The sequence below is a fragment of the Prinia subflava genome, chromosome 1 (genome assembly GCF_021018805.1).
Source record: "Prinia subflava isolate CZ2003 ecotype Zambia chromosome 1, Cam_Psub_1.2, whole genome shotgun sequence".
Classification (NCBI taxonomy): Eukaryota; Metazoa; Chordata; class Aves; order Passeriformes; family Cisticolidae; genus Prinia; species Prinia subflava.
Genome location: NC_086247.1, coordinates 89584999 through 89612047, shown reverse-complemented (window position 1 = coordinate 89612047; position 27049 = coordinate 89584999). Strand labels below are relative to the sequence as shown.

The window sequence follows — 27049 nt, the reverse complement described above, 5'->3', positions numbered from 1 at the left end:
TAGAAATAGCTTAAGGAAGAATTTGGTTCAATCCTTTTAAGGTCCTCAGGCCTCAAACTCACAGAAGGTGCCAAGAGTGACATGGACAGAGCCTCAGAGTCCAGCGCTCGAAAGGGAACCCCTTCCCCCGGTCGTGTTCTCTGAAATCTTGCCAGACTGTTGGCATACTTCTGTTATCAGCAAGCCTCCAACTGCGTGTGACGTGTGGTCACAGCCGCGGGGATGGACCAACAGCTTCCAGTCACTAACCCGCTGCAGTGCAGAGTTCACAGGCTCATTTCTGGGATATTGTTGCAAACTCTCACTCTGTTTCACATCCAGATAGCCCCTGGCACCTGTTACCTCGTAATTCTGTCTCAAAATCACTCATCTGCATTTTATCAGCCTCAAACTCATTATATTTTCAGTTCATAGAATCGTTTAGGTTGGAAAAGATCTTTAAGGTCATCAATCATAAACCCAGCGCTGCCAACTCAACCACTAAACCATGTCTCTATGCACCACATTTACACGTCTTTTAAATACCCTCAAGGATGGTGGCTCAACTACTTCACTGGGCAGGTTGTTCCAGAACTTGACAACCCTTTCAGTGAAGAAATTTTTCCTAATCTCCAATCTAAACCTCCCCTGTTGTATATCCAGGCCTTTTTCTTTTGTCCTGTCACTGGTTACCTGGGTGTAGAAACTGAGCCCCACCTCACCACAACTTCCTTTCAGGTAGTAGCAGAGAGCAGTAAGGTCTCTCTGAGGCTCCTTTTCTCCAGGCTAAACACCCCCAGTTCCCTAATTGGCCCCTTTTAGGACTTACTCTCTGGATCCTTCACCAGCTTCATTGCCCTTCTCTGGACACACTCCAGCAACTCAGTGTCTTTCTTTTAGTTAACTACTCTGGTTTCCTTGTACCATTTCGCTTACTTCACTTGTGTTTGCCAAAACTCCCTGGTCAATAAAAGGTGGATGCATTTGAGATTCACTTCTGTCCCAGGGGCAGTGTACTCAGCAGTAGGAAGGCCCAGAGACACTTAGGGATCATGGGAATGCAGAAGGGCCATGACCAGTGCAAGATCACCCAGCTTGTACAGGATAGAGGCAGAGCTGCACATCAGCAGCAGCTCTAGAGTGGCTCACACCAGCACGGACTTGCCAGCAGTTCATGTTCTGTGCAAGAATCAGGCTCCAGTAACCAAAGGCTCCTTGCACTTGTGACCTCCAGTGTACCTGTATACTCTAGAGCCTCATTTGACATGCTAAGCAATTCTAGGGAGCTGCAAACCTTTACTGGAATTCTGCAGGGTTGTGTTCAGTCCCTGTAGCAATGTTCATATTCAAACTGTGCCATGTGAGACCCTACTGAGCTAAGCTGATAGGACACCCCCTCTCCCTTTAAGTGCCATATTCTTTATTCGCTAAACACAAATCCAAATTAGTACTCTCCTTTTGCTGTGTTACACAATTCTTTCCTGGAGTTTATGCACATAACCTTCTAAAAAGGAAAGCACTGGGGGTACAGATGACTGAAAAGCAGGGCTTTTTGATTCACAAGTTAGTTAATTATTTTCTTTTTTCCAAATTTTATTTTGGTCTAAATCAGACTACATCCGATGATTTGTGAATTCCAAAAGTTATGGCACTTCCAGGACTGTCAATGAATCGAGCAGTCCTACAGTTTGTGCAAGGATGGAAACCTGGCAACATCTAACATCTAAATCTGCAGCAGGCTGGGACATGCCCCATGAAAGGTGATTGCTCTTAGCAAAGATTCATGGGATCTCTGCAAATGAAACAACTGTGGCTTAACAGAACACTATCTCCTTGCTGCTGGAATGCCGTGGACCCCACTGACATGGACTGCAATCACAGCAGCAGGATTAGGGAGTAGTAAATCAAAAAGTTGAAAGCAGTTTATTAGTGTAATTGTTCTTGTTGATTAATTGTGGGATGTTGCCTGTGTGCCTAAAGCAGGAGGACCCTTTCTTGTTGAAAATATTGCCCACAGAAAGCTGTAGTGGAGAAGAATATAACAGAACACTCAAGTCCATTTCAAAACCAGCAAGTCCCAGCCAAACGCAGTGGGTGTGATTCTGCACTGCTGTAAACTGATGCATGCGGATTGTATCAGGCCTTGGATTTCTCCACTGGCTAGAAGCGATTTGTCTTTCACATTCCTCTCCATTTGCCCTGCCTCAGAGTTTACATTTAAAAATAAACCCACAAATGACTAAAGTAGTAATTTGTCATATGGGGTTACGGTTTGGTATTCCCTGTTTTTTTCCCACAAAGGACAAAACTGCTACAGCTGATATTGGCTGTTAGATTGAGAATTTTTGTGCTATCTAAGAGGAATAAAAGCCAAATACCAATTAAGTCACTTTGGAAGCACACAAATGTGTCTAAGCTGCTGTGCTGATGAAGCTGACCAGTCAGTTCTGCAGATTTGTCTCTCTGTGTCACAGTCCTGCTGCTGCACAGCAGTGAGTTGAGGTGACAGAACCTGTACTGTTGACCAACACATCAAATACTTCTTACACTCCTATGTTGAAGATTTACAGTCTAAGAAAACTAGGCCATAATAAATTAATGTCTTTCTGTGGTTACGTAGGAGGAGAGGTTTGAACTCTGACAATATCAGAATACTAGAGGGACATTAATGTAGTGATCTCAGAGAAAAATATCCACTCAAGGTGCAGTAGGGTAAAAAATATATTTTTTATATATACTTAAATAAATAGGTTATTTCTCAGCCTAATCTGAACACTGATTCCGTCCAGGCAATGAATACAGAGTTACAGAAAAAACAAAAGCCTTTCTTAAACTGCATACATCCAAAAAATGGACAAACTTAAAATCTTCTTTACAGATTCTGAAAATACAAAAAAATGGGAAATTACAGTTAATCAAAAACTATTTCAGTTGTAGAATCACAGCTACTCATAGCAGAAATGCATCTCACTGGTTATTTTATTCTGTTAACACGGGATGGCTTCTGCTCATCAGCTTTATACTGTCAAGGTAGGAATGTTGTGTAAAGTGTTTTTCTTGGCTCTCTTTACAATAATGGCCAGCACCTCTAGAGTCCATTTCTTCACATCTATTAATGTCTTCTAACATATAGTCATCTAATACCTATTAATACATGGAAACCATTCCTCAGGGACATCTCTTTCTTCATTTACAGTAGAGGGAATCAAGTCTCAGCTGAAAGCAGATGCTTGCCTGTTGAACTGTTAGAACTGAGTTTGGGGTTACTATCCATGACATCTTTTGTCCCTTGAAAGGATGAAATGTGGGATGGGACTGTACTAGGCTGTTTGCAGAGATAATGGCTCTGTGTATGTGTTTTGGCTCACTGTGGGACTGTATTTCTCCTTCAAATCAGCCCCGTTTACTATGTCATGTTTCACATTAAAGAGCAGCTAAAGGTGTACAAAGTGGGTATCTTTCTGATGAAGTTAAGTGGAACACTCCCAGGCAGCATCGAAACCACAATTTACAGCTAGTCCCAAATAGCACCCCCTTACAGGTATGCTGTGAATGTCGGGGCCTCAGCACCAACTGTTCTGCTCTGCAGAACTGTTCCTATCAGGCTGCACTGCTTGCCAACACATACAGAGACCCTGATTCAGATCAACTCCATGTTTCAAACTTGCCCCTTAAAAATACAAAGTATGATGGAGATCTTATGCAAGTATGAAGGAGAAGCTAACAGAACTGTATGCCATGGAATAAAGGTTGTACTCATGCTGTTCATGTTGCAGCTGAGTAAAATGAAGGGGTGTTGATTCCAAATTCCCTGAGTTTTCTTTTGCTGCTACTATGCCAAAGGTTGCCATGCCCTCATTTTGCATAACTCAAAAAGGTATTTGTTCTCTTGACATGTTTTTTTCATAATAGGTCAGGTTGATTTAAACACTGTAATAGTGAGGCCTGAATTGTGTTGCCACTCATCAACATAAAAGTCCTTCAGTAAACAATCTCATCCCTCAGAACCATGTAAGATTAGCTTAAAAATACGTAAGATCTTTTAAAACTGTATTTTTATTTACCTGCTGTGTTTTGTGCCTTTGTGATTTATGCTGGCAGGTTTCTGGACAACAGTGGTCCTGAGAAAATACCCATTTTCCCAAATTAAAGCTGAGATTTTCAAGTAATCACTGGCTCAAGCAGCCAAAATTTAAGCAAGCCATTTAGTTTAGCGTGACTTTACAGATAGATTTCAAATATCAAAACCCCCAAAACTTTGGCCATCCTCCTGAACTGAGTGTCCCTGTGCCTCAGTCCTATTAAGCCTGTCATCTGGGGCACTTCTTGTGTGGGTAATGCAAATATGTGAAGGAGAAGAAAGTCTGTCCAGTGTGGTCTGTTGGAATATTGGTTTTCCAGGCCACTTTATGAGACTAGGCTGAGACTGTTAAACAGTCTCTGAAGCCAAAGCCTCAGGCAGTTCTTGTTGCATGCTGGAACTTTTTTGGAGTGTTTTGGCTAATCATGGCAATAGTCTTACTACTCTTGATTTTCTGTTAAGATTTATAAAATAGTATAAGATAGCTGGTTGTCTAGTTATTTGTATTTAAAATGACAGTCTGGTTTTAATCATTATTTTAAAAGAAATAAGGGACACTGGGAATTACTTCAGATATTTGTCAGTTGTGCCTATGTTGCATTTTTAAGCATTTCAGCAAAACTGATATTATAATAGGAATGGTGTTTATAAAGAGACTGTTAAATTTCTGTTAAACAACTGTGCTGTGTCTTAAATGACAAGAAATTTTATCTAGCACATGCCAAAGGCATGCTGAAGATTTTTCCAACAGTTCTGATTCATCTCCTGGAATTCAGTTTTCTTAGAGATACAATATAGACAATATTTTATTAAGTCAGCTGTTTTAATATTCATTGCAATAAAGAGATTATTATTCTAGAACCCTCAGCAAAACTGTTTCTGCATTGTAAAGCCAAACAAGACTGATTACTTCCAAAATTAATGAGCCTTTCTATACCCATATGCCATAAACACTGTAATTCATCTGCAGTTTAATCACTAACTAAAAATTTAGAACTGAGACAGAACTCAGTCAAGTCATTCCTTACAGGCTGTGTTCCTGTGTCTAGCGCTTACACAGAAACCTGGATGACAAGAAGCTTCCACAAACACACACATTTTGTGCAGCCTTTGCAGAACAGGATGAGTGCAGAGTGAAGGGAAGGCAGATTGTGCTGCTCTGCCATGACCTCTCACATAAGAAGGAGCTGAGCAAACCTTCAGACCCCCTCTGATGTCACTGCAGTGCCAAGGGAATGATTACTTCAAGCAACTTTCCTTAGCAATATATATTTCACCTTTAAAACTTGCACAGTTTCTGTGAAATTAAATAAATCCATGACATTTTTAAACGTTCCTTATAAATACTTAACCAGTGGATAGATTAAGTCCTGTGTTATGAGGGACAGAAATAATCTCTGTACCACTGACAGAAGATCCTCAGAAAAGGGGCTGAGAGCTTTTCTAGAAGGAATAGGAGGAGGTGTAGGTCAGTGTGGGTCATTCAGAAAAATGTTTGACCCTAATTTTGCCTTCTTATCTATAGATATCAAAGTATTCTACAAAATAAAACAGCTATGTTACCAGCATTTCATATCTAGGAAATCGAAGCACAGAAAGCTAACACAGCTTTCTTGAAACCTGATGACAATTTGGTGGGAGAGCTGCAAAGAGAACCCCCATTTAAGGACTCCCACTTCTGTGCACTATCCACAGAAATGTGCTGCCTCCCAGTGCTGTCTAGATATACCAGGCATCTGTGGAGCTGTATTTTTAGCCCTGATATTCTTTTTGTCTGGAACTGGGCCATGAAGATTCACAGTAAGCTAAGGACTGTAAATATCCCTCAGACTTTATGGGAGGAAAACTGGCATAATATCAAAGCACAACAAGCGTTTTCTTAAATTTCAGTTTTGTTAACTACTGTCATACTTGAAAGATTTCCCTGAAAAATCAGAAAATACCCAACCAGCTGCAGCATATTGTAAACAAGCAAAAATTAGAAAGGAGAATTTCTGCAGACTTTATCATGTTATGGCAACAAAGTCATATTTTAGGAACTACAAATCATGGAGGTTTCAGGGCTTTTTCAGACTTAATGACTTACACTGGTCATTAAGTCATCAACAAAAAAATATTTTCATTTCCTAGTAATGCTGTAAATATTTGTTTTCTCCCAACCCATTTTGTTGTAGGGGAAGATCACATATCCCCATGTATTTCAGATGCATAGGCCTTTCTCAAAATTACTCTACCCCTGAAATGTTCAGGCTCAGTAGGTGGATCAAAATAGTTTTCAAAATGCTTAACCTCTTTTTGACATGTTTTTGAAGTGCCTTTGACCTGTGTTGATCCATAGCAAACATGCTTATTCTAAGGTGACATAAAATTCTCTGATACTGAGATCTTCTAGAAGGGTGAAAAGAAAGACCTTAAGGTGATGGAGATCAAGCAGGACATACATGCCCATCATCCTGTGTGTGTCATGGCAGCGTAGGTCCTCAAGGTCATGAGGATTAGTTATCTCCAGCAAGCACATCACAAATAGTCCTGGAAAAGGTGAGAAAAAATGAGGAGTTCTGCTACATCCTGAGTGATTTCCAAGTGAAGTGCCAGGGAGAATCAGAATGGTGCACTGTCTTTGGTGGGACATTGTACGGGTTTGGTGAGCCTACTTTTGCAATATTATAGGGTTGCAAGGTACAGCAGTTGATTTACTTGTAAACTGATGACTTGACTCTGTGTCCCTTAGTCTGCTGTTTTCTGAGTGGAAGAATTTTTCCCAGTGAATTAGTGCTCTAAATTAGTTTTTCTGAGACACTGGACCAGTGTGATTAGCATTCACTTTGCACAGGAAAGAGCTTGGATAGCTTCTGCATTCATTTTGCTTTTGTCTTCGCTCCGGACACTATTCCTTCCACTCAGCAGTCATTCCCATGGATACCATTTGTTTCTGGTTAACCCAGGAGAACTGGCCTAAACCATGGCTTGCAGGCAGTATGTTTCCCATTAAATCCTCCCACATTACTTGCAGCCAAAACGTTAAAATGTACCAATAAGGAAAGGTAAAACTGATCTTGCCTGCAGTGTATTACTTTCTCAGTCTTCTTGCCAGATGATAACAGGCAACTAACAAGTAGTTTGTGTTTCTTTCGAAGAACAGCTCGGTTAATAACATGAAAAACTCAAGCAGCTGAAGAAGTTCCAGGAATATCAGATGAAAATCACAATCATTTGCTAACTCTGAGCTATGGGGTCAATATGAGTCTTAATCTGGGCAGCAAGTGAAAATGTTGCCAGTGCTGAGAACAATTTTTGCTACAACACATTATTAATACTTAATATCTGTGCATTTTATCACTGCAACTATGGGAGAGTAATTAAGTTGTTACTGTAATGTAGAAATTTACAATGACCTTTCTTTATGGATGTTAAATGAGTAGGTAAGGAGGACAGTATTAAACCATGTGGTGCTTTTAGACCACCCACTGTTAACAGCAGTCCTCTCCTCTCCTCTCCTCTCCTCTCCTCTCCTCTCCTCTCCTCTCCTCTCCTCTCCTCTCCTCTCCTCTCCTCTCCTCTCCTCTCCTCTCCTCTCCTCTCCTCTCCTCTCCTCTCCTCTCCTCTCCTCTCCTCTCCTCTCCTCGAATCTCCTCTCCTCGAATCTCCTCTCCTCGAATCTCCTCTCCTCGAATCTCCTCTCCTCTCCTCGAATCTCCTCTCCTCGAATCTCCTCTCCTCGAATCTCCTCTCCTCTCCTCTCCTCTCCTCTCCTCTCCTCTCCTCTCCTCTCCTCTCCTCTCCTCGAATCTCCTCGAATCTCCTCTCCTCGAATCTCCTCGAATCTCCTCTCCTCTCCTCTCCTCGAATCTCCTCGAATCTCCTCTCCTCTCCTCGAATCTCCTCTCCTCTCCTCTCCTCTCCTCTCCTCGAATCTCCTCTCCTCTCCTCTCCTCTCCTCTCCTCTCCTCTCCTCTCCTCTCCTCTCCTCTCCTCTCCTCTCCTCTCCTCTCCTCTCCTCTCCTCTCCTCTCCTCTCCTCTCCTCTCCTCTCCTCTCCTCTCCTCTCCTCTCCTCTCCTCTCCTCTCCTCTCCTCTCCTCTCCTCTCCTCGAATCTCCTCGAATCTCCTCTCCTCTCCTCTCCTCGAATCTCCTCTCCTCGAATCTCCTCTCCTCGAATCTCCTCTCCTCGAATCTCCTCGAATCTCCTCTCCTCGAATCTCCTCTCCTCGAATCTCCTCTCCTCGAATCTCCTCTCCTCTCCTCGAATCTCCTCTCCTCGAATCTCCTCTCCTCGAATCTCCTCTCCTCGAATCTCCTCTCCTCGAATCTCCTCTCCTCTCCTCTCCTCTCCTCTCCTCTCCTCTCCTCTCCTCTCCTCTCCTCTCCTCTCCTCTCCTCTCCTCTCCTCTCCTCTCCTCTCCTCTCCTCTCCTCTCCTCTCCTCTCCTCTCCTCTCCTCTCCTCTCCTCTCCTCTCCTCTCCTCTCCTCTCCTCTCCTCTCCTCTCCTCGAATCTCCTCTCCTCTCCTCTCCTCGAATCTCCTCTCCTCGAATCTCCTCTCCTCGAATCTCCTCTCCTCGAATCTCCTCTCCTCTCCTCGAATCTCCTCTCCTCTCCTCGAATCTCCTCTCCTCGAATCTCCTCTCCTCGAATCTCCTCTCCTCGAATCTCCTGTCCTGTCCTGTCCTGTCCTGTCCTGTCCTGTCCTGTCCTGTCCTGTCCTGTCCTGTCCTGTCCTGTCCTCTCCTCTCCTCTCCTCTCCTCTCCTCTCCTCTCCTCTCCTCTCCTCTCCTCTCCTCTCCTCTCCTCTCCTCTCCTCTCCTCTCCTCTCCTCTCCTCTCCTCTCCTCTCCTTTTTTTTCAGAATGAGGTAGCGATGCTTCTCAAGCCAATATCAGAGAAGATTCAGGAAATCCAGAACTTCAGAGAAAGGAACAGAGGAAGTACAATGTTCAACCACCTCTCAGCTGTCAGTGAGAGCATCCCAGCCCTTGGGTGGATAGCAGTGGTGAGTGACACACGGGGTGGTTGGGAGGGCTGTTAATAGGCTTCTGGATGGTGCAGCCCAAGATAGTTCCAAATCTTGTGGAGCTCTGCAGTCTCATCTGTATAGTTCTTCAGTCTACTACATGCAAGAAGGTAATAAACCTAGTATGTCAGGGGAGGTGTCTGACTAATGTTTTACTTCCTTTCTCCTTCTGTTGTTTCCTGCTACCATGATGGTCCTAGTCTCCTAAACCAGGCCCTTATGTCAAGGAGATGAATGATGCTGCTACCTTTTATACTAACAGGGTATTAAAGGACTACAAGAACAGGTATGTTGCCAAGCTCCAGTATCCACTAGCCAGAGAACAGAGCATTAACCATACCAGTAGGGTTCACAGTGCTATTGTGGGAAGTATTTTGTGAACTAAAAAGCATTTGATAAAACCTTCTTGCAGCAGTATAGTTCCCGTCCTCACCTCTGACCTGCAGCATGCTGCAGTGAGAATGGCAGCAGCATTAGCAGTGCTGGTTTTCACTCTCTGCATATTTTAAGATAATTTTTTATTTTTCTGACAATCCAGCATTATGGACTTATATGCAAATGCCTGTTTACATAGCAACATGTGGCTAGCTGGCTGCTGTGCATCCTCCTCTCATTTGTGCTCTCATACTGTTGCTGTTCTTGCTCTTGGCTTGAAAATGTGTATTTAGGTGGTAGAGATATAAAGCTTTAAATTCCATAACTCCTGATTTGATTTTTCTCTGTACCTTTCACTGTTCTTAAAGAGCACAAGGAATTCACAAAAAAGCTCTATGAATGATATCTGTGAATTGATGGAGAAAAACAAAAAAAAAATCAGGTCCTTCTTATGCTCTCTTTGAAAAGTCAGGTATAAATCCTGTTGACTTGGTGCTTCTGAAGGCCAGATTTTGGCTCTTGATTTTTATATCCCGGTAAAGAATGGTATTTACTATTGAAATTTTCCTCTTTAGTGAGGAAAAATTTAAATATTAAAACTGTTCACATGTATTTATATTTGTCATATATGTATAAATATATATGATATGCTATATATAGTATGTTATTTTATAAATATTATATATTATTCCAAAATAGTTATAAAATATATATATATATAAATATATATAAAATATATATATATAAATATATATAAAATTCCAAAAAGAGTTTAGCTACTGAAGGTAGTAACTGATGCAGGGAAAACTGATGATTTTAACAACATAGCGTCAGTACTTACACTGGAGAAAAAAGGTCTCGTGTAATGCTATAAATATATTTAGGTATTTAATTCTTCCTTTAATGAGGAATTCTTTTCCTGTTTTTCACTGAATCAGACCACAAGGTCTTCCAAAGGGTGGAAGGCTCTCCCTTGACTTCAGTAGGCTTTGGATTAAACCTGTTGACCCAGGTTCTCTGCATTCTTAAGGATCAAATTCCACAGGAAATAAATAGAAGGTAGATGCACAAATCCTTGTAAGCCGTCACTATTCACTAATAACTTGTTGTAACTATGGACTTCATCTTACAAGCAGTTTCTCTATACATATTTCCTCATTTATAGTCCCATTGGAGGACTAATGATAATGATTCTAAAGCCAACTTATGACTTGTGCTTTAAAAATTCTTGATGTATAAATGTTTTAGTGTGATGACTGTAACATGACCCAATATTGCCCTGGCCACACTTGAATGTGGGTGCCAGAATATCTTACAGAATCAATGGATATTTAATTTTCTAAAGTTCAGCACCCTGAAACTGAGTCTGGGTACCTGCTGCACAGCTCGGTGTGCCTTTAGTGCTTTTTCAGTTGACTTTGAGCCTTGAGAAGAATGGTGACACACACTTCCAGCAGGAAGCACTCTCTGCTAGAGGCATCCTTTGCCCTTGTTTGTCCTCTAGAAGGATCTAGAAGCTTTCCAGTGTAGTAGCTTCAGTCTTTGCAGCACTGGGCTGGTTGGCTGCCTGCTAACTGATTTGTCCATGGCTTTAAGGCAGACATTGGGTTCTACCTGCTTTAAGCAAGAGCAGCACTGCTCTCTTGTACTGTTTTTAGTACATTCACATTCAAGTACATTCACACATAACTGTTTTTACAGTGACACACGCCATGTTGATTGGGTGAAGTCTTATCTGAACATCTGGTCTGAGCTGCAAGCTTATATCAAAGAGTATCACACCACAGGTCTCACCTGGAGTAAAACTGTAAGTACTCTTTTGTTCTTCAAGAAGGGCCATAAAAAGCCAATAACCAGTTTGTCTTTTCATAAGGATCATTAGCTCAGAAAAAATAAATACCTAGGCCAGGAACAGAAGTCATGGTCCATGGATTTCCTAACCAAGCCAATAAATGTTTGAAATGTAGGTGGAGATCTTCAGCCCATTGTGGTACAGGTTTGGAGGAAGAAGAAAGAATTACTTGGTATTATTATAGCCATAGCCTTCAGCTGCAGATGGTAAAGAGAGGCAGACACAGTTCTCCGTGCCTGTAGAAGGTGGGAACAAAGACAAAATGCAAAAAATGAAAGGACGTGTCAGACCAAAGGAAAACTGAGGGAGCATGTCATGGAAAGGAGAAGGATGGTGTGAAGAATCTGAAGAAAGAGAGATTTAATAACAGGAAAGACAAAGGCAAGGGATACAAAACTTGGTAGATGGCTAGCTTTGTAAAACTATTATTTTAGACATAAAGAAGTAACTTCTGGAAACAGAGAGAGTAAATATAACTGCATACCTAATTATTTATGCTCCTTATGCTTCTGCTTCTGTGTGTTACATATGAGATGATTGCAATGAATATTTTTCTCTAAGAGAGGTATAAACATGAAAAATTAATTTTATGTTGGGTATAAATGTAGGAGTTTATGTCCACTGTCCACATTGATACAGTGTTCTGTTTTACTTTACCAATGTGCTCATGTTTATTATCAGATTAGGAGAACTGCTGAAATATATTAAAAATATAATCAGCCTTCTCTTTCTTGACACCCTTCTAAATACTGATACTCTTTTAAAACTACTTACACATGCAGTCTTTCACACCAAATTTATAATTTCTTAGGTGAACACAAATACTATTATTTTTAATTGAATGAATATTCAGAGGACTAATACAGGCCACCATTTAGTTCTCAAAACAAACAATTTTAAGAACTTGGGAACATAGGGAAGTGAAGTAGAAGTTTCAGATTAATGGCCTTCCAGTCCAAACCATTCTGTGATTCTGTGAAGTGTAGCTTAAGATGGAGTTAGGGCTGGAACATCTTTCCTCTGAAGACAGGCCAAGACAGTGGGGACTTTTTCAGCCAGAAGACGAGGAGGCTTCATAGGGACCTTTTTGAGATCTTGCAATATAAAAAGTGGGCTTGTTGAGAAAGACTGAGAAAGACATTACCAAGGCTTGTAATGACAGGACAGGGGACAATAGTTTTAAATGGAAAGACTGAACATAAGAAAGAAATTCTGTATTGTGAGGGTGATAAGACACTGGAACAGGATGCCCAGAGAAGCTGTAGGTGCCCCTGAAAGTGTTCAAGGCCAGGCTGGGTGGGACTCTGATCACTGTGGTCTATGAAAGGTGTCCCTGCCCATGGCAGAGGATTGGAACTGGGTGATCTTCAAGGTTACCCTTCCAGTCCAAATCTTTCTTTGATTCTATGGTACCTGGAAAAGTTGCTTTCTCTCTCCCTCTATGGAGGTTATAACCATGTAAGGGAATGTAGGTTACTTGTGCTCAGCAACAGACTGCAGCTTTCTCTTCATAGCCTTCATGAGACATTGTACAAGGCCTTTCAGTTCTCAAATATTTGAGTGCAAGTTCAAACACAGGAGAGAACCATGATCTCCATGTACATCTTAGTCTGAAAAAATGCAAAAATGTTTGAACTTGATAAATTAAAGGATTGTAATTATTGTCTATGTTGTAGGTTTCTATAGGAAAAAATTTAAATATTAAACATGATTCCTTTATTTAGTACAAAATTTCACACTTGGTACAGTCTGTTCTATTATGATCAGTGAACATGAGAAGACTTAATGATTTTTAATTTATTATTACGTAAGGAAAAGGAATTGTAGTACCCCATTAGCTGAATTAGCCTGAGAATCTGGGACAAAATTTGTTCTGTTAATACAGAAAAAGAATAGTCTTCACCTTTACTAGAACTTCACAAGTATGGAAACAGTGTTAAAAGGTAAAGGTTTGTTTCAGCCACTTGATCAAACAGGAGCAGCTCTCAGTGCTGGTGAGTACTGGTAGTCTTACACAGAGGAGTAGCTGTTGCAGATTATGTTTGACTGGTCCTAAAACCAATACCTCGGCCATCGTGTCTTTATACTTCTGTCTTCAGCTGTCCAAGAAATTGCTGAAATCTAGGTGTGACTTGTTTACTTATATCAAGCACAGTTTCCTGCCAGCAGTGCTCATTCCATCATGAGTGATGAGCTCATCACTGCACCTGAAGTTCTGATTCCACTTCACTTTGGATATCACTCATATCTGGAAGATGTCTTGGAAGTATGGCTCATTTAAGTTATCCTTTATGTGATATGAGTCTGAAAGATTAAATTGAAGACTCATTTTTATGGATGTTTATATTTTTTTAAGTTTTACTAAATGTGAGTGTAAGAAAATTAGAATCCAATAAGTTAGCAGGTTGTTTAAATAGCTTAAATGTTATTTAAATATTTCTATGAAGCTTAGTTACAAATACATTCCAGAATGCAATGAGTTGCTCAAGTGATAATTTCATTTTGGTTATGCATTTTTAAGTGAGAATGAAAGTCACAGATTCACATTGTGTGAAGTTAAGCATAAAGGTCTACAGAATCAGGGTCTAGACAGAAATATGATATATATAAAAGCTGGAGATATATTCCAGACACAGTTGTTAATCATTGCACACAGCAGCTTCCACTTACATGCATAAAAGAAAAAAAGGAAAAAGCAGTAGTTTGGCAAGATATTAACAAAATGGAACATTTATGAACAGTAGACATTGGTATAAAAAAGGTATTTTATTATAGAGGGAAAGAGAAAGAGAGAAATGTCTTGGGGCATATAAGTACAGATTTAAAAGTGAGTTATACCAATAATTTACCCTTCATATCTGCAGAAGTCAACAAAGCAATGCATGAAGTTTCTATAAAAACCTCTTAAGTAGCACATTTGGATATTTCTAACGAGAGTGAAGAGTCAGGAAGAATATTAACTACTGCTTCTCTCCCAGCTGTATTCTCATTGCTTGAACTCCAACAAAACGGCAGGAGCGTAAGCCTGGATCAGAGGATTTCCTATGGCTGGGTTTCCAAAAAGAAGGGGACGGGATTTTTGAGTTGGCACTTGGGCCCCTGAGCTATGGGTGCTGTATACTGTGGTGTGCACATTTATGTCCATGTGATATCCCAAAGCTGTGCCATTTCCAGCCCCCCATACTCTTCCATCAAGCTGCACAGGGCAGCTGCAGCCAGCCCTGGGACAGATCCTAGTGCATACAGGAAAGTGTTCCTGGCTCTGGCAGCAGGCACATGGGCAGACACTTCAGAGGAAAGAGAAAGAAATATCTTAATAAATTAGAAGACTGACACAAAAACAGGTGCAAAGGGTTGAAATCGTGTCCAGGCAGTCACTTCTGACAATAACAGTTGTCTCTATCTGCTTTATAAAAAGTTTGTGATAAAAACAGATGTTCATGAATTTTTAGCGCTAACACAGTTCTGTCTTACTTTAGTTCTACCAAGATGTGTGACAGCATTTTACTTCTTAAGGGCACCCTATAGAAATGTGTGGGACTATGTGAGGAGAAAACCAAGGAAATAGTGAAGAATATAGTGTATTTAAGAATATATTTAGAAGGAAATAGTGTAGTTAAGGACCTTTAGACTTTTGTGCATCTGAACCTGTTTTGCTCCTTACGTGGAGTGGTGGCACAAAACTGGACTGGACTATGTAAATTGGCATTTCAAGGAGTGATGGATATGGTTAGGATATTTGATGGTATTGTGCTCACAGAACAAAAGTAGGTATCCAAAGTATGTTTGTGAGCACGATTGTCCAGAGAGTGAAAATGTATTTTCAACATAGTCTGAAATAGTCATTTTCATTGATTGTGCATATGTCAGAGAAAATATGCTTGTCAGTACAAGTCAGATGGATCTGCAGTATTTCCTTAAAAGTATAATTTTGTAGTTCATTGTCTTGGATGCAGAGTCGTTCCGCCTCCTACACCCTGTGCTGAGTGGCCATTCACTATACTCACTGCATCTCAATTTAGCCATCTTGACAATGGGGACAGTAGCAATTACCAGCCAAATGGAGATTTGTTTTAATTTGCTACCAGATATGACATTCTTAGAAGTCAGTGAGTATTTGGGAAAAGCTGTTGTTACAGTGAAATATTTTAAGTGCCCAGGGTAGTACTTTACCTATGCAGTAATTGTCATTTTTGCTTGCTACAGCTTTCTGTCTTTAACAAGCAATCCACAGCTGTAATAGTGACCTGTGCTTTTTCAGTTCTTTCTGACAAAGAGCAAGTGCCTTTTTTTCCGTTTCTTTCTTTAAGAAGGGATTCTATTGAAGCATGCCTCTTTCTACCCTCCACTTCTTTTTGGTGATGCAAATAAATGAACAGCTGTAATACAAACTCACAAGAACACCTGATGAAAAGTTTGTTTGCTACAAGGCTGGCATGAGTAATCTGGGGGAAGTGAAACTTCTGCTCCTATTTCTGTGGGTTAACCTTCAGCAAGAAAACAACCAATAATAATAAGAGACTGCTATAGTTTTCCATATATCAAATGAGTGTTAAGACACAAATCTTGCTCAAAGATAATTGTCTTGAATGTTTCAGTTTAAGGTGGATCTGTATTTAACTTTTTGTTCTTTGTATACCATAGTAATTTAGGATAGATTTTACAAGCCGGTTTATTTACAAACAGGAACTAGCAATGAATTTCATTAGAGTATTTAGTTTCTGATACTGTCATTTCAAGTGATGAATGAAATCCTCTCCCCCTTTACAAATCAAAACAAGTTAGGATGAAGTCTGCACATCTTTAAAAGCAGTTGAGATTTATTTAAATCCTGTTTCCATTGAAGCCAGTATCAAGTCTTTTTTTTTCCTGAAACAGCATTTTTAAAAACATTTATTACTCCTTAGATAGTACTTTAAAAATATTCTTTAAAAGCTGAAATTCTCCACAAGCTCCACACCAAGAAGTACCGTCATAATTCCTACATTAGCCCTGTTGAATGTAATTATCGTAGTCTCAGTGCAGACTTGGGCATTTTATTCTAGTCTAAAATAATTACCTCCAGACATTTTCTTATAAAATGGCCCTTCCTCTCTTCTGTTCAATCAAAACATTTTCCTGTAATACATCGTCTCTGTGCATATGTAAACAAGCTGCAAAAAAACCAACTTCTGCAGGCAAAAGCCTCCTATTATCTGTCCAGTATCTCTTCTGTGCTGTGTTTAGTTTGACCTACTTATCAAGCAGCCATCGTCTGAGCCACTTCACTAAAGCTAAAGGTCAAAACTGTAGTGCCAAATTCCAGCCGCAGCCACGACTGCAATCCCAGAGGCCTTATTCAGATAGAAGTAAGGGCACCATAGATAGACCAGTTTAAATGCCTGTATCTTAGACAGACGTAGACATTTCCACATTGCTCAGTTTTTTTCAGTGATAGCCTTTTCTCTCCTTTTCTGTATACCTTTCATTCCTTTCTCTACCCTTCCCCTTCCCTATACCCTTATATTTTTTTGTTGAAAAAAATTGCATCTTTTAGTTGGAAGTGTTTCTTTCTCAGAGACTAGGCAGTGTTCTGGATTTTTGTACAGGATTGATTTAAAAACTGGCTATCCTGGCATCTCTACAATAGCTGCCTCTGCCTCAGTCACATCCCCATCCCTTTGAAAGAAAGTGGTTTTATTCTTTTATTCCAGCAGTGACTGAAAATATTTGTCTTTACTGTGTATCAGTTGTATTCTCTTAACTTGGACCAAGCACATTCAGACATATTAAGGGAAAACCTGGCCGAGGCATGCAGCTTAGTTCCAGTGGAAAAGGGAAAGGAAATACAAAATTGAAGGTATACAGAATAGAGAGACAAGGAAAGGTACATCTATTAAAACTTTACTCTCTTGCTAAAGGCATTGGTCTTCTTTTGAACCAAATTTTTCTATAAGTAACAGATGGCTGAATCTGCCTGTTGGGACACATTACTTGTTGGCAGTTACATCATCATACAGTTCTCAAATGACTTAGAAGACCATGGCTTTATAAAACATTTCTGGTTGGGTAACTCTGAACATGTAAGCATCATTTTAAATTCTGAACAGGTGATGAATGGCAAAAGTATTTTAACAGGGGGCTGCAAAGCTTGAAAACTCTACAGATAAATAATTCTGCTGAGACTCAATAACAAGAAAAGAACCTGCCGTGGGTTTTGTTGTTTTGTGTTTGAACTGACAAAGATTACAGGCCCTGTAAGTCAGCTGTTTCATCCAGTAAATTGCAGCTCTCTGGGCAGCATAACTCCTTGCAGACAGGTGGCTTAAATAGGGTACGTAATAGAACTGTTGTGCTAAGCTACTTTTACACAAAAAACACCTTAACAAGAGCTCTGTGCCCCTGAGTCACAGTCCACCTGTTCCCAGAGGTTGATATGTGATATTGTGAGCTTCTCAATTCTTGTCTTTGGCTATGCAAGTATATGGAAAGAAAAGTACAGAATGCTGTAATATTTTTAGGTGTGAAACTAGGATTACTGTAAAGGAGAAGAAAACAGGGACATCCTTCCCTTCTTTTTTTTTTTTTTTTTTGAGAACAATGTATTCCCCATTAGGATTCCTATTTGTCTGCTGCCATGAAAAGAAGGCTTTTCAATAAATTAAGGGAGGGATTTCATGATCTCTTTCAAAGCCACCTGTTACTTCAGCTGCAAATAGATACTTACCTTTTAATAGGAATGACTAACGAAATAGGTACTGTATGTCATACACATGCACATATCATTTATTTCTATGCATTATATAGATGCCTATAATCTTCTGGCTTAGAGTAAAATCAATCATTGCAGCTACAAGAAATGCATTGTTCAGATGCTCCACAGCAGGTTCCCAGCACAAGAACTTTGTTCCCCTTGGTTTCTGTGCTGCACTGTGTCAGCTGCAGGCTGCATAAACACAGAGGAACGTTGTGGGTGTTTGTACAGGGTCCGGCACATAAGCCCCTCATATCCCCAGAGATAGGAGCCTCTGACTGCGGCTCCCTGCTGCTGCAGCACTTACAAATATAGTAACAGTGACATGGAAGGCTAACCCAGGGAGCTGTTCAGCAAGAATAGCTCAGGAAATAGTAACATCTGTGATAAGACATAAAAAGAAATTCTTACTGTCTCTCAGTAGCTGGGTTCAGACCTGAAGACATGTCAAGCTGCATACGGCCACCAAAAATTAGTGACAGTATGGCATCCAGAGCACTTGTGTCAGATATGAACAACATTTTATTTCTCTAACAAGATTGGCTTTGCCCTGTGCTCTGGGGAAAGGAAGCCTTTAGGAGAAATGTGCTTAACAAGGCCCAGCTTCTCAAAAGCAAAGGGCTTCACTCAGCTCTGCTGTAATTTCAAGGGAATTAAATGAGAATTTCAACCAGGCAGCTATCTCAACATAAACAATCATTTCTTTCTTCCAGCGAGCCAGTTAGGTGAGAAAAAGAAGTGTACCTCCCCCTTCTGCCAGTTGAACAAGATAAAGGTAGAAGTATAACATACGTGGGGGCTGTACCACAATCCTGCAAACCCTTGCACAGTGACATTTATCAGACCCAGAACTGCAAGCAGCGTCAGACACTGTTGCTAAAGAAAACTTCTCTGCCACAGTCAGTGGGAGGTCCTTGGGTCTCTCTGCAGATAGCTTGGGGCTATCCAGCAAGGAGCAAACCCTGACCCATTCCTGTCACCCCATTTAGAGCAGGGTTGGAAGCTGAACGCAATATTGTTCCCCCAGAGGAAATTTCTGGAATGTTTTATCCCCTACAGAGCTCTTCGTACATGGTCACAGAGCCTGCATCTCCTGTTCCTGATAGGACCTTACTCAGGGTATTACATTCTCCAATTCAAAAAGCTCAGGAGCACGGTTCGAAGCACATCAAGTTCACTATGATGCAAAGCTACCAGGTCAAAAGTTATGGCTTACTTTTTTATTACGTTTTTACAAAGCAAGGACGACTCTCTCTGTTCCCCTGATAATTCCCACTACGGGCATATTTGTAAGTGATGGAAAAATGACCCCACGAGCATGTTGAAGGGGGCAGTCAGCTATCGGTATAACTTGACATGGTGTCTACAGACACCACAGCACTGAGAGCAGCAGCTGTTGCCGAGGCAAACAGCTGAAATAAAAGAGGAAGAAAGGCAGCTTGCAAACAACCGCTTTCACTGGTCCAAATGGCTCCTAATACTTTTTATGTAAAGACACACTGTTGTTAACATCTGCGTGAAGTTAATCTGAAGAGTTGTTTGCAAATAGCAAAGCTGCTAAGCACCTGCTGCTGTAGGATAGATGAACTTTTGTGGGCATGTAACATGCTATTTTATTCCTGGCAGCTCTCACAAACACCACCCTATACAGAACAGAAATGAATGGATTTTGTGAAGGGCACTTTTGTTGAAATTGGATAGGACTATACACAAGTATTACCAGATACCAGAACAGTTTAAGAGCCTGGTTCAGAAATATTCTAGAGCCTGAGGATGTATGTTGTCTTAGAAGAGTAACTTAGGAAAGCAGAGCAATTGCCAGTGACTGAGGTTGGTAACTTGGAGGCTCATTTATTAATAGATGTCAAAATGCATTTTAAAAAAAGTTCCTGGAACTACTTCACTTGGCTGATTTTTATGTTGCCCTTTCCCTCAGTGTGTCTGAGTGCAGCACAGGTCCCATCTCCCTGGCATGCAGGGAGTGCAAGGAGTGAAGTATGTATTCTGCATTTCCAGTTCACTTTTGTGCTTTCTACCCTCTTTTGAGAGTTTCCCTGAGCCACTCTCCCAGAAAAAATCCATCTCATTTGGATGTTTGTTTGACTCCAGTTATGTACATCAAAATGGCAAAGCAAAGAAGACTGTGACCAGAGTTAGACTGTACCCTTCTTCCCAGCACCCTCTCATTAGTGAGACTTGTCTGTCATTTCCGTGCCATTTTATTTCAATGGGGGATGATCCTACTGGAGGAGTCTGTGCTGTAAGATGGGACATCTACAGTGGAGCAGTTAAACGCTGTACTGTAGAGACCTTTTTTCCAGTCCTTCAGTTTTGGCCTAATTTATGATTGAAATTGTTTGCAGTTTCCAGAACGGCCCTAGATGTTGAAAATGGCATGCTACAATATCAGTTAGCTTGTGTAGCTGTAACTCAGGTCTTAAATTAGATGAGATTTGCCATGCAGGAGAAAAGCTAAAAACCAAGGTTCAGTCTTTTATTTCTGTGACTGAACAAAATTAAGAGGAAAAGTGGGAAGGGTGACAAAACCTCAGGTGTCTTTACCTTGTGACAGCTTCTATGTTCTTAATTAGATCTAACTCAAAATCTTTTGTGCTCAGTGGAGATAACCACTGACTTAGGTGGAGGGACCAGGCTTGTACAGAAAAAGTCCCTGCCAAGAGGCAGATGGGCAGCATGACTGCAATGAATACATTTTTTTTCTTACTTTTGAAACCCACTTAAAGGACTAGGATGTCTCAGCTGCTTAGGTCAATAACTGAGATTTTTGAGTAGACTTGTTTGTTCATCAGTACTGCTCAATAAGGAAAAAAGCTCCTGGTTTCCCAGATCCTTTCCTACATCTTGTGTTTCTTGAAAATAAATACGACAACAATCTCCAGTCATACAAAACCATGTCCAAACTTAACTGATGTGTTTAAAATATTTCCTTTTATCTGTACACTGACAAGATAGGTCCTTCAGAGTTCTGGGAGAGAGATGACCCACTTCTACAGACAAACCCCTCTGAGTTTTACTTCTATCTCATTACATGGATATTCCCATGCTTTAGCTGCCATTTGGGAAACTTCCTTTGGTGCAATATTCAGCATTATTTTAGGCTGGAGTCCTGCATTGATCTGTCATGGCCTTGAGTTTGACACTTGAAGCAAAGAGAGTGCCAGAGTGACCTACCACTCTGTGTTACATGCAGAATACCCAGATAGCTTCCAGAAATTTTTTTCTCTAATGCGTCTTTGCAGCCTTAGCACAATTTAGATGGTGTTAATTCTAAATGTGTGAGTCTTATACAAGTTTCTGGAAAATCAAAGCACTGTATTGATAGGCAGGTGGAAGCAGTAGGTATTTTTGAGAAGTCAGACGTCAGTCTGGAATTTGGCAAGCGAATTTTCTTCTCAGACTAAAAGTTATTAGCCACTAGCACTACTGCTATTAATTGCCTTTCATAAAGCATACATAATTCATAACTGCATGTTCACACTGTGAATGGTGAGTGCCATCTCTGAGTATCTGAGTGTTTTAAAAAGCCCTGCAAATGCAATGTTCATAATTCTGGATAACCAGGGCATAGTGGATTCTGTTGCTATGGTTGCAGGCAACAGAAGGGGAAGATCTGTACTGCACCTCAGGCAGCAATAACTGATTGTACCACCAAATCCACTTATATTCTTTTTTTAAATTACAATAATTCACAGTTCTGCTGACTCTGCTGCAAGTAACTTCACTGGCATTAGCAGAGGCAGGGAACAGGCACTATAAATTGAGGGCCCACTGAAGAAGTTGTCCCCAGCCTAAAACACTGAGCTGTAACAAGGAAGTATGTAAGCAGAAGCTCTGGGTTAAATGTATCCATGCAACAACGGAATGTCTCAGAAAGCAGTTGACTTTAGTCCCAGTATATCTTGACAATAAATGATAATTGGTTCCAAAAGGAGAATCTTCTCATTTGTTTACATTTGATCAAAAAGATTTAATAACAAGACGAGAGCTTACTCCCTTAGGAGACCTTGGACTTCTATTTTGTTTTTAAAGTCTATCTGAAGAGTAAGTAAAAAAGGAGCATGTAAGTAAAAAAGGACCTCAGACCTTTTCTTGTTATCAGCTTGGGATTACAGGCCAGAACAAGTTTTACTTTTTAAAAAATAGCTGTAGCTTTCACTCCTGTGAGATGCGTGAACCAGATCAATACTTTGCTGTTTCAGTTTAGTGGAAAGCAGAAGGAGTAGTACCATAAATGGTTAAAAATATCCTCACAGGCCAGCTAAGCAATATCTGTTTCCAGGATGGATTACCAGGGACATACTAACAACCTGTATCTCTTAACAAAGGTAGCCAGTTAGAGGAGCTGTGACTCCGTAAGTCTCTGTAATTTTCCCATTGTATCTGCCCACCTTTGAATACTTGCTACTGCAATGCACACTGTCTCTGTAGCTGAACTCATCAGAACCAATTTTCCCAATAGTTCTTTTTAAAGTTCCTTCTGTGCTGCAGAGAGGTAGGATCAGAGTGACACTCAGTGGCCAGATAGTGAAAGTGATTCTCAGATTCTCTAACATCTATTATTAGGATGTTAGGGCATTTTTCTAAAATTCTAGTCATCTAATTATTAGTATTTTATGTCTGTTTGATAATATTCTATGTAAGCATAGTAATTCAGACCAAAATATGTACTTTTGATCATACAAACTGAAAGATTGTTACTTACTTTGCCAAGACCCCCTTCACTCAGAACTTGTGTGCTGTGATCTCCTGCAACTGAAAAAAAAAAAAAAGAATTTAAGAAATTGAACTAAAAACTCAAAAATTGAATTTCAGAATCAAGATAATTGAATTGCCATAGTTTTACATTCTGTGGTATTTAAATCTTTACAGATAACTTGAACAGTTCAAATAATAGCATTTTACATCTTGCATACAATTGATCATGTTCCCTACGTGTAACTGACAGTTCATGACTCTCTTAGTTACTTGTGTTGTACCAAAACATTTTCTTTGTCTAAAAAAAAAAAAACAAATCACATTTTCCTTTTTATGTAGGTAAACACTGGAATAAATTATGGAATAGTTGCTGTTAAAGATTTTTAACATCATCCCTTACAAGTGTTTGAGACAAATATTTTAGGTGGAGTAGTTCTGCAGTAAGGGTAGATTGTGGGCTGTCAGTCTTTCTAGCTGTGCTTGCCCAGGTGCAGGATTCATAGGATTACATTCGATTATGGAGCCAGAAATCCTCCTGAGCCTGGGGCTTTCCAGAGTCACCCGAACTCGCAGCATTCGAGGATGTTAATAAATAAGAACCATTGTGCTACAATGTTCCTTGAAACACTGTATGTAAAATAATGTCCCTCTGTCTCGAACAGGGTCCTGTCGCGTCCCCCATGTCCATGCGGTCTGTTCTGACCAGCGGCTCCTGCCTTTCCCCGCCGCCGCCGCCGCCGCCGCCCCCGGGACCGCCGCCCATCCTCGACACGGAATCCGCAAAGGACGAAGGAGCCGCGTCCCGCTCAGCGCTGTTCGCACAGCTTAACCAGGGAGAGGCGATCACCAAAGGTCAGGAGAAAAGAAACCGAACCGCGATCCAGGAGTCAGGCTACATCAAGAGCTTTTACACGTACTATCCTCACTTTCACTGCATTTTAAAGTTACATCCTAGCAGCTCAGATCCTCCTGAGGCTTGCAGTGGTCCGGCGGAGAAGGCTGCACACCAACACCTCCTTTAGAAGCCACAGCACCCAAAGAAGTTCAGTGACATAATACCTGACATTCACACTATTTAGAGGTATCCTTTTAATTTTAAGGCAGCCAAGCTGGATATCTTCAGCCCCTAGTAGATGGTTAATCTCTTAAGCTGCAATTGCAATGAAGTTTTATCCCTCTTTCTGACTCACACTGAGTGTACAAACCTGTGTCAAAATGTTTTACATGTCAGGTGAAGTAAAGCTTTTTGTATTAATATTGGACAATTGTAATTTAAGTGTATGTCTTACACTTGTATGTCTTATCAATCTCTATGATTGATATATTTGCATGTAATACTGCAGGGATAGGTCAAATATTGTCATAAATTAGAAAAAGAAACTCTGTTTTATGGATGGAAAAACATGATACAACAAGCCCTCAGAGCTTGCTACAGAGAGGGACCTAGAAGGCATTGTGGGATTTTCTGTTGAAGAGACTAAGAGCCCATCCACAGTAGGAGAGCTTTTATTTGATCTGCTGAAAGTATGTCAGCAGTTACACTTTAGGTCAATACCCAGGTAAACCTTGAGGAAATAAAAAAAGTGTTATTTCAGAGAATAACGTAACACAATTACAAACAAACTTTTCATGCTTCAATGTGAGCACTTTTAGGATTGGAAAACAGCCTCTCTTTCACAAGCACCATTTTTTGTTTTCTTAGGGCTTCGACATGTCTCTGATGACCAGAAGACTCACAAGAACCCCAGCCTACGTGCCCAAGGTCCACCTGTTCGTTCTCCAACAAAAAGCCATACTCCAAGTCCTACCTCTCCCAAGAATTCCCCACAGCAGAACCATGCCCCTGTCTTGGAGCTAGAGGGAAAGAAGTGGAGAGTGGTGAGTTCCAGTCACACCTCTGAATTGCAGCTTGCACATTGCAAACCAGGAGGAGCACTGAAACATCTTGTCTGTCATTAACATGCAACAAAACAAAGTTGCAACTAAAATGGGCTGAGTCCTTCATTTCTCTGCATTGCTACAGTTCAACTCTTACTATCCTGTAGGATCTGAAGTTAATTAATTTGGCTCTGAGAATCACTTATTAATTCATCTCACTGGAGAATATCAGAAGCAGCATATAAATTCCTTGCAAAATCAGACAATGCCCCAGAAACAAGTCCAGTAGAGAACACCAATTAAAATCCGTTTTTGCAGGCCATTCCTGTAAAAGAGAGAGAACAGTCATCACAGACCACTCTCTCCAGTTTCCCTAACCAGTGGAATTACACGCTTATTTTTCATCGCCATTCCATGCAAGCATGTCTTCCATGCCTAAAAGTAGAGGAGTGTTTTCCTTTTGCCCAAACTACAGATGGAAAAAGAAGATTTGTTTAAAGTTTGGGTGTTAATTTATGTAGGCATATACCAAAGAATCTATGAATGAAAATTGATGTGACTGTGTGTGATGGTTCTGGCTTCTTTTTCTGCCAAGGTCGGGATTAATACACAGGAGTCACAGTTTCGTGTTTGGACTTGGTGTTTAGTATTCCTTGTCTGTGTTACAGCCTCATGAGCCATGAGCTCTAACTAGGAAGTTAAGGATGCAGGTAAAATGGAGTACTTCTCTATCTTTACAAGGTCTTTTCAAGGACAATCCGTCCAATTACGAAATGCCACCTAAATTAGTTTTTACTTTAAACCCAATAACTAACTACTTGAAGTCCACAATGCGGATTCTATCTACCAATTACAGAAAACCAACCAAACCCATGAAGAAGAAGGTGAAAAAAAGAACAAGTAGCCTTCACCCTAAAGTCTCCATCTTGCCCCACATCTATTACTATATACCAAAGTCTTAAAATCTAAGTTTCCAGAATTCTAACAACTGTGTTGCTTAAGAGGGAGCAGAAAGAATATGCAGTTTGGTCATGCAGAAGCTTATATACACAGTCAGTGTACATTACAGTGGAGTCCAGTTTGCATAAGGTGCAGTCAGCGTTTGCCTGTGTTCTGTTGCCTTATGGTTCTACTGCTTGGAACTTGGCTTGTGGATCCCTTGCTTTTCCTGGATATCCATGGAGTGTAATTGTTCTTTTAAGCCTAATGAAAGGAAGCTTCTTTGCCTATTACTCCTTTATTGTATATGGTAGTGCCTGTATGTGTTCACAATATGCTGTATCAAACATTATACAACACTTGGAGAAGGAAAGCTTGCTCTGTTCTTCAGTCTGAATCCGATGGGAGCCAAACAACAGCTTTGTGAGTGCCTTTTTAAATTGCTGTGAGCATAACATCTTCACTGCAAAATTAATGGATTTTATCACTGTCCGTGCTAACTTCTTCAGCTCTGCAGCTCTGAAAGATGCAGTGTCATCTAAGGGTCAGTTAGGTGAGGTATCTGGTCACCAAGCAGATTAGGATGTTAAGCCACAGGAAGGATATTGCTCTGTTGAAACTGAAGATGCAATGACTCGAGGATAAATTGTACTGTACTGTACTCTGTCTGACTGTTAGCTAGAGACTGATAGTAAAGACAACCAATTAAATAAACTTTCTTTTGAAACAGGAATATCAAGAGGATAAGAATGACCTGGTCATTAACAACACTGAACTCAAGCAAGTGGCCTACATTTTTAAGTGTAACAAATCTACACTTCAGATAAAAGGAAAAATCAACTCAATTACTATTGGTGAGTGGATAGCTCAGCTGGGCTTTAAGTGACAATCTGAAAAAACTGACTTATGTGATTAATAATGCATGTGAATCATTCCATTCACTTTAATGATTGATCACAAGAATAAAGTCATTCAGCTATGCAGTGCAAGACTGGGAATTTTTGTAGTTAATGTAGCAGGTGTGCATGTATTTGCTTTTGTCTTGCCTTTCTTATTTATGATTGCTTTTATTTTAGACAACTGCAAAAAGTTTGGCCTTGTGTTTGACAATGTTGTGGGAATCGTGGAAGTGATCAACTCCAGGGATATTCAGATTCAGGTAAATACCTAATTGAGAGATGGAGACAGACCTAGAACAAGAGGGGGCAAAAATGCCCAATATGAAGTTACAAGAGATTTTTAAAACTCACAGAGCCCAACAAAAGTAAGCAGTATCCAAATGGATCTTTATATGTACTAAATTCTGCTGATGTTTTTAGAAAATGCTTGTGAAAACTATTTACTATCACTGAACAAACCTCCCGTAGCCCAGTGTCTTCTGGTTCTGGTGAAGCTGAGAAATCTGTACACTTGCTTTCATGCTAAGCAAATCCTAGCACCTGAAAAAGCACATAAGAAATTCTAGCAGTTAGCTAATTTATTTCTAA

The 27049-nt window shown here is 40.4% G+C and overlaps 1 protein-coding gene across 2 annotated transcripts in view; it reads left to right on the top strand.

Moving 5' to 3' along the window:
• The window catches only part of CAP2 (cyclase associated actin cytoskeleton regulatory protein 2), a 74324-nt gene that overhangs the window by 41825 nt on the left and 5450 nt on the right, over positions 1–27049 (top strand). For both annotated transcript variants that reach the window (XM_063402838.1, XM_063402832.1), the window contains 7 exons: positions 8905–9048; positions 9270–9355; positions 11146–11251; positions 23408–23597; positions 24448–24623; positions 26293–26416; positions 26639–26721. In XM_063402838.1, coding sequence (XP_063258908.1) covers positions 8905–9048; positions 9270–9355; positions 11146–11251; positions 23408–23597; positions 24448–24623; positions 26293–26416; positions 26639–26721 — 909 coding nt within the window. The remainder of the gene's footprint in view (positions 1–8904; positions 9049–9269; positions 9356–11145; positions 11252–23407; positions 23598–24447; positions 24624–26292; positions 26417–26638; positions 26722–27049) is intronic.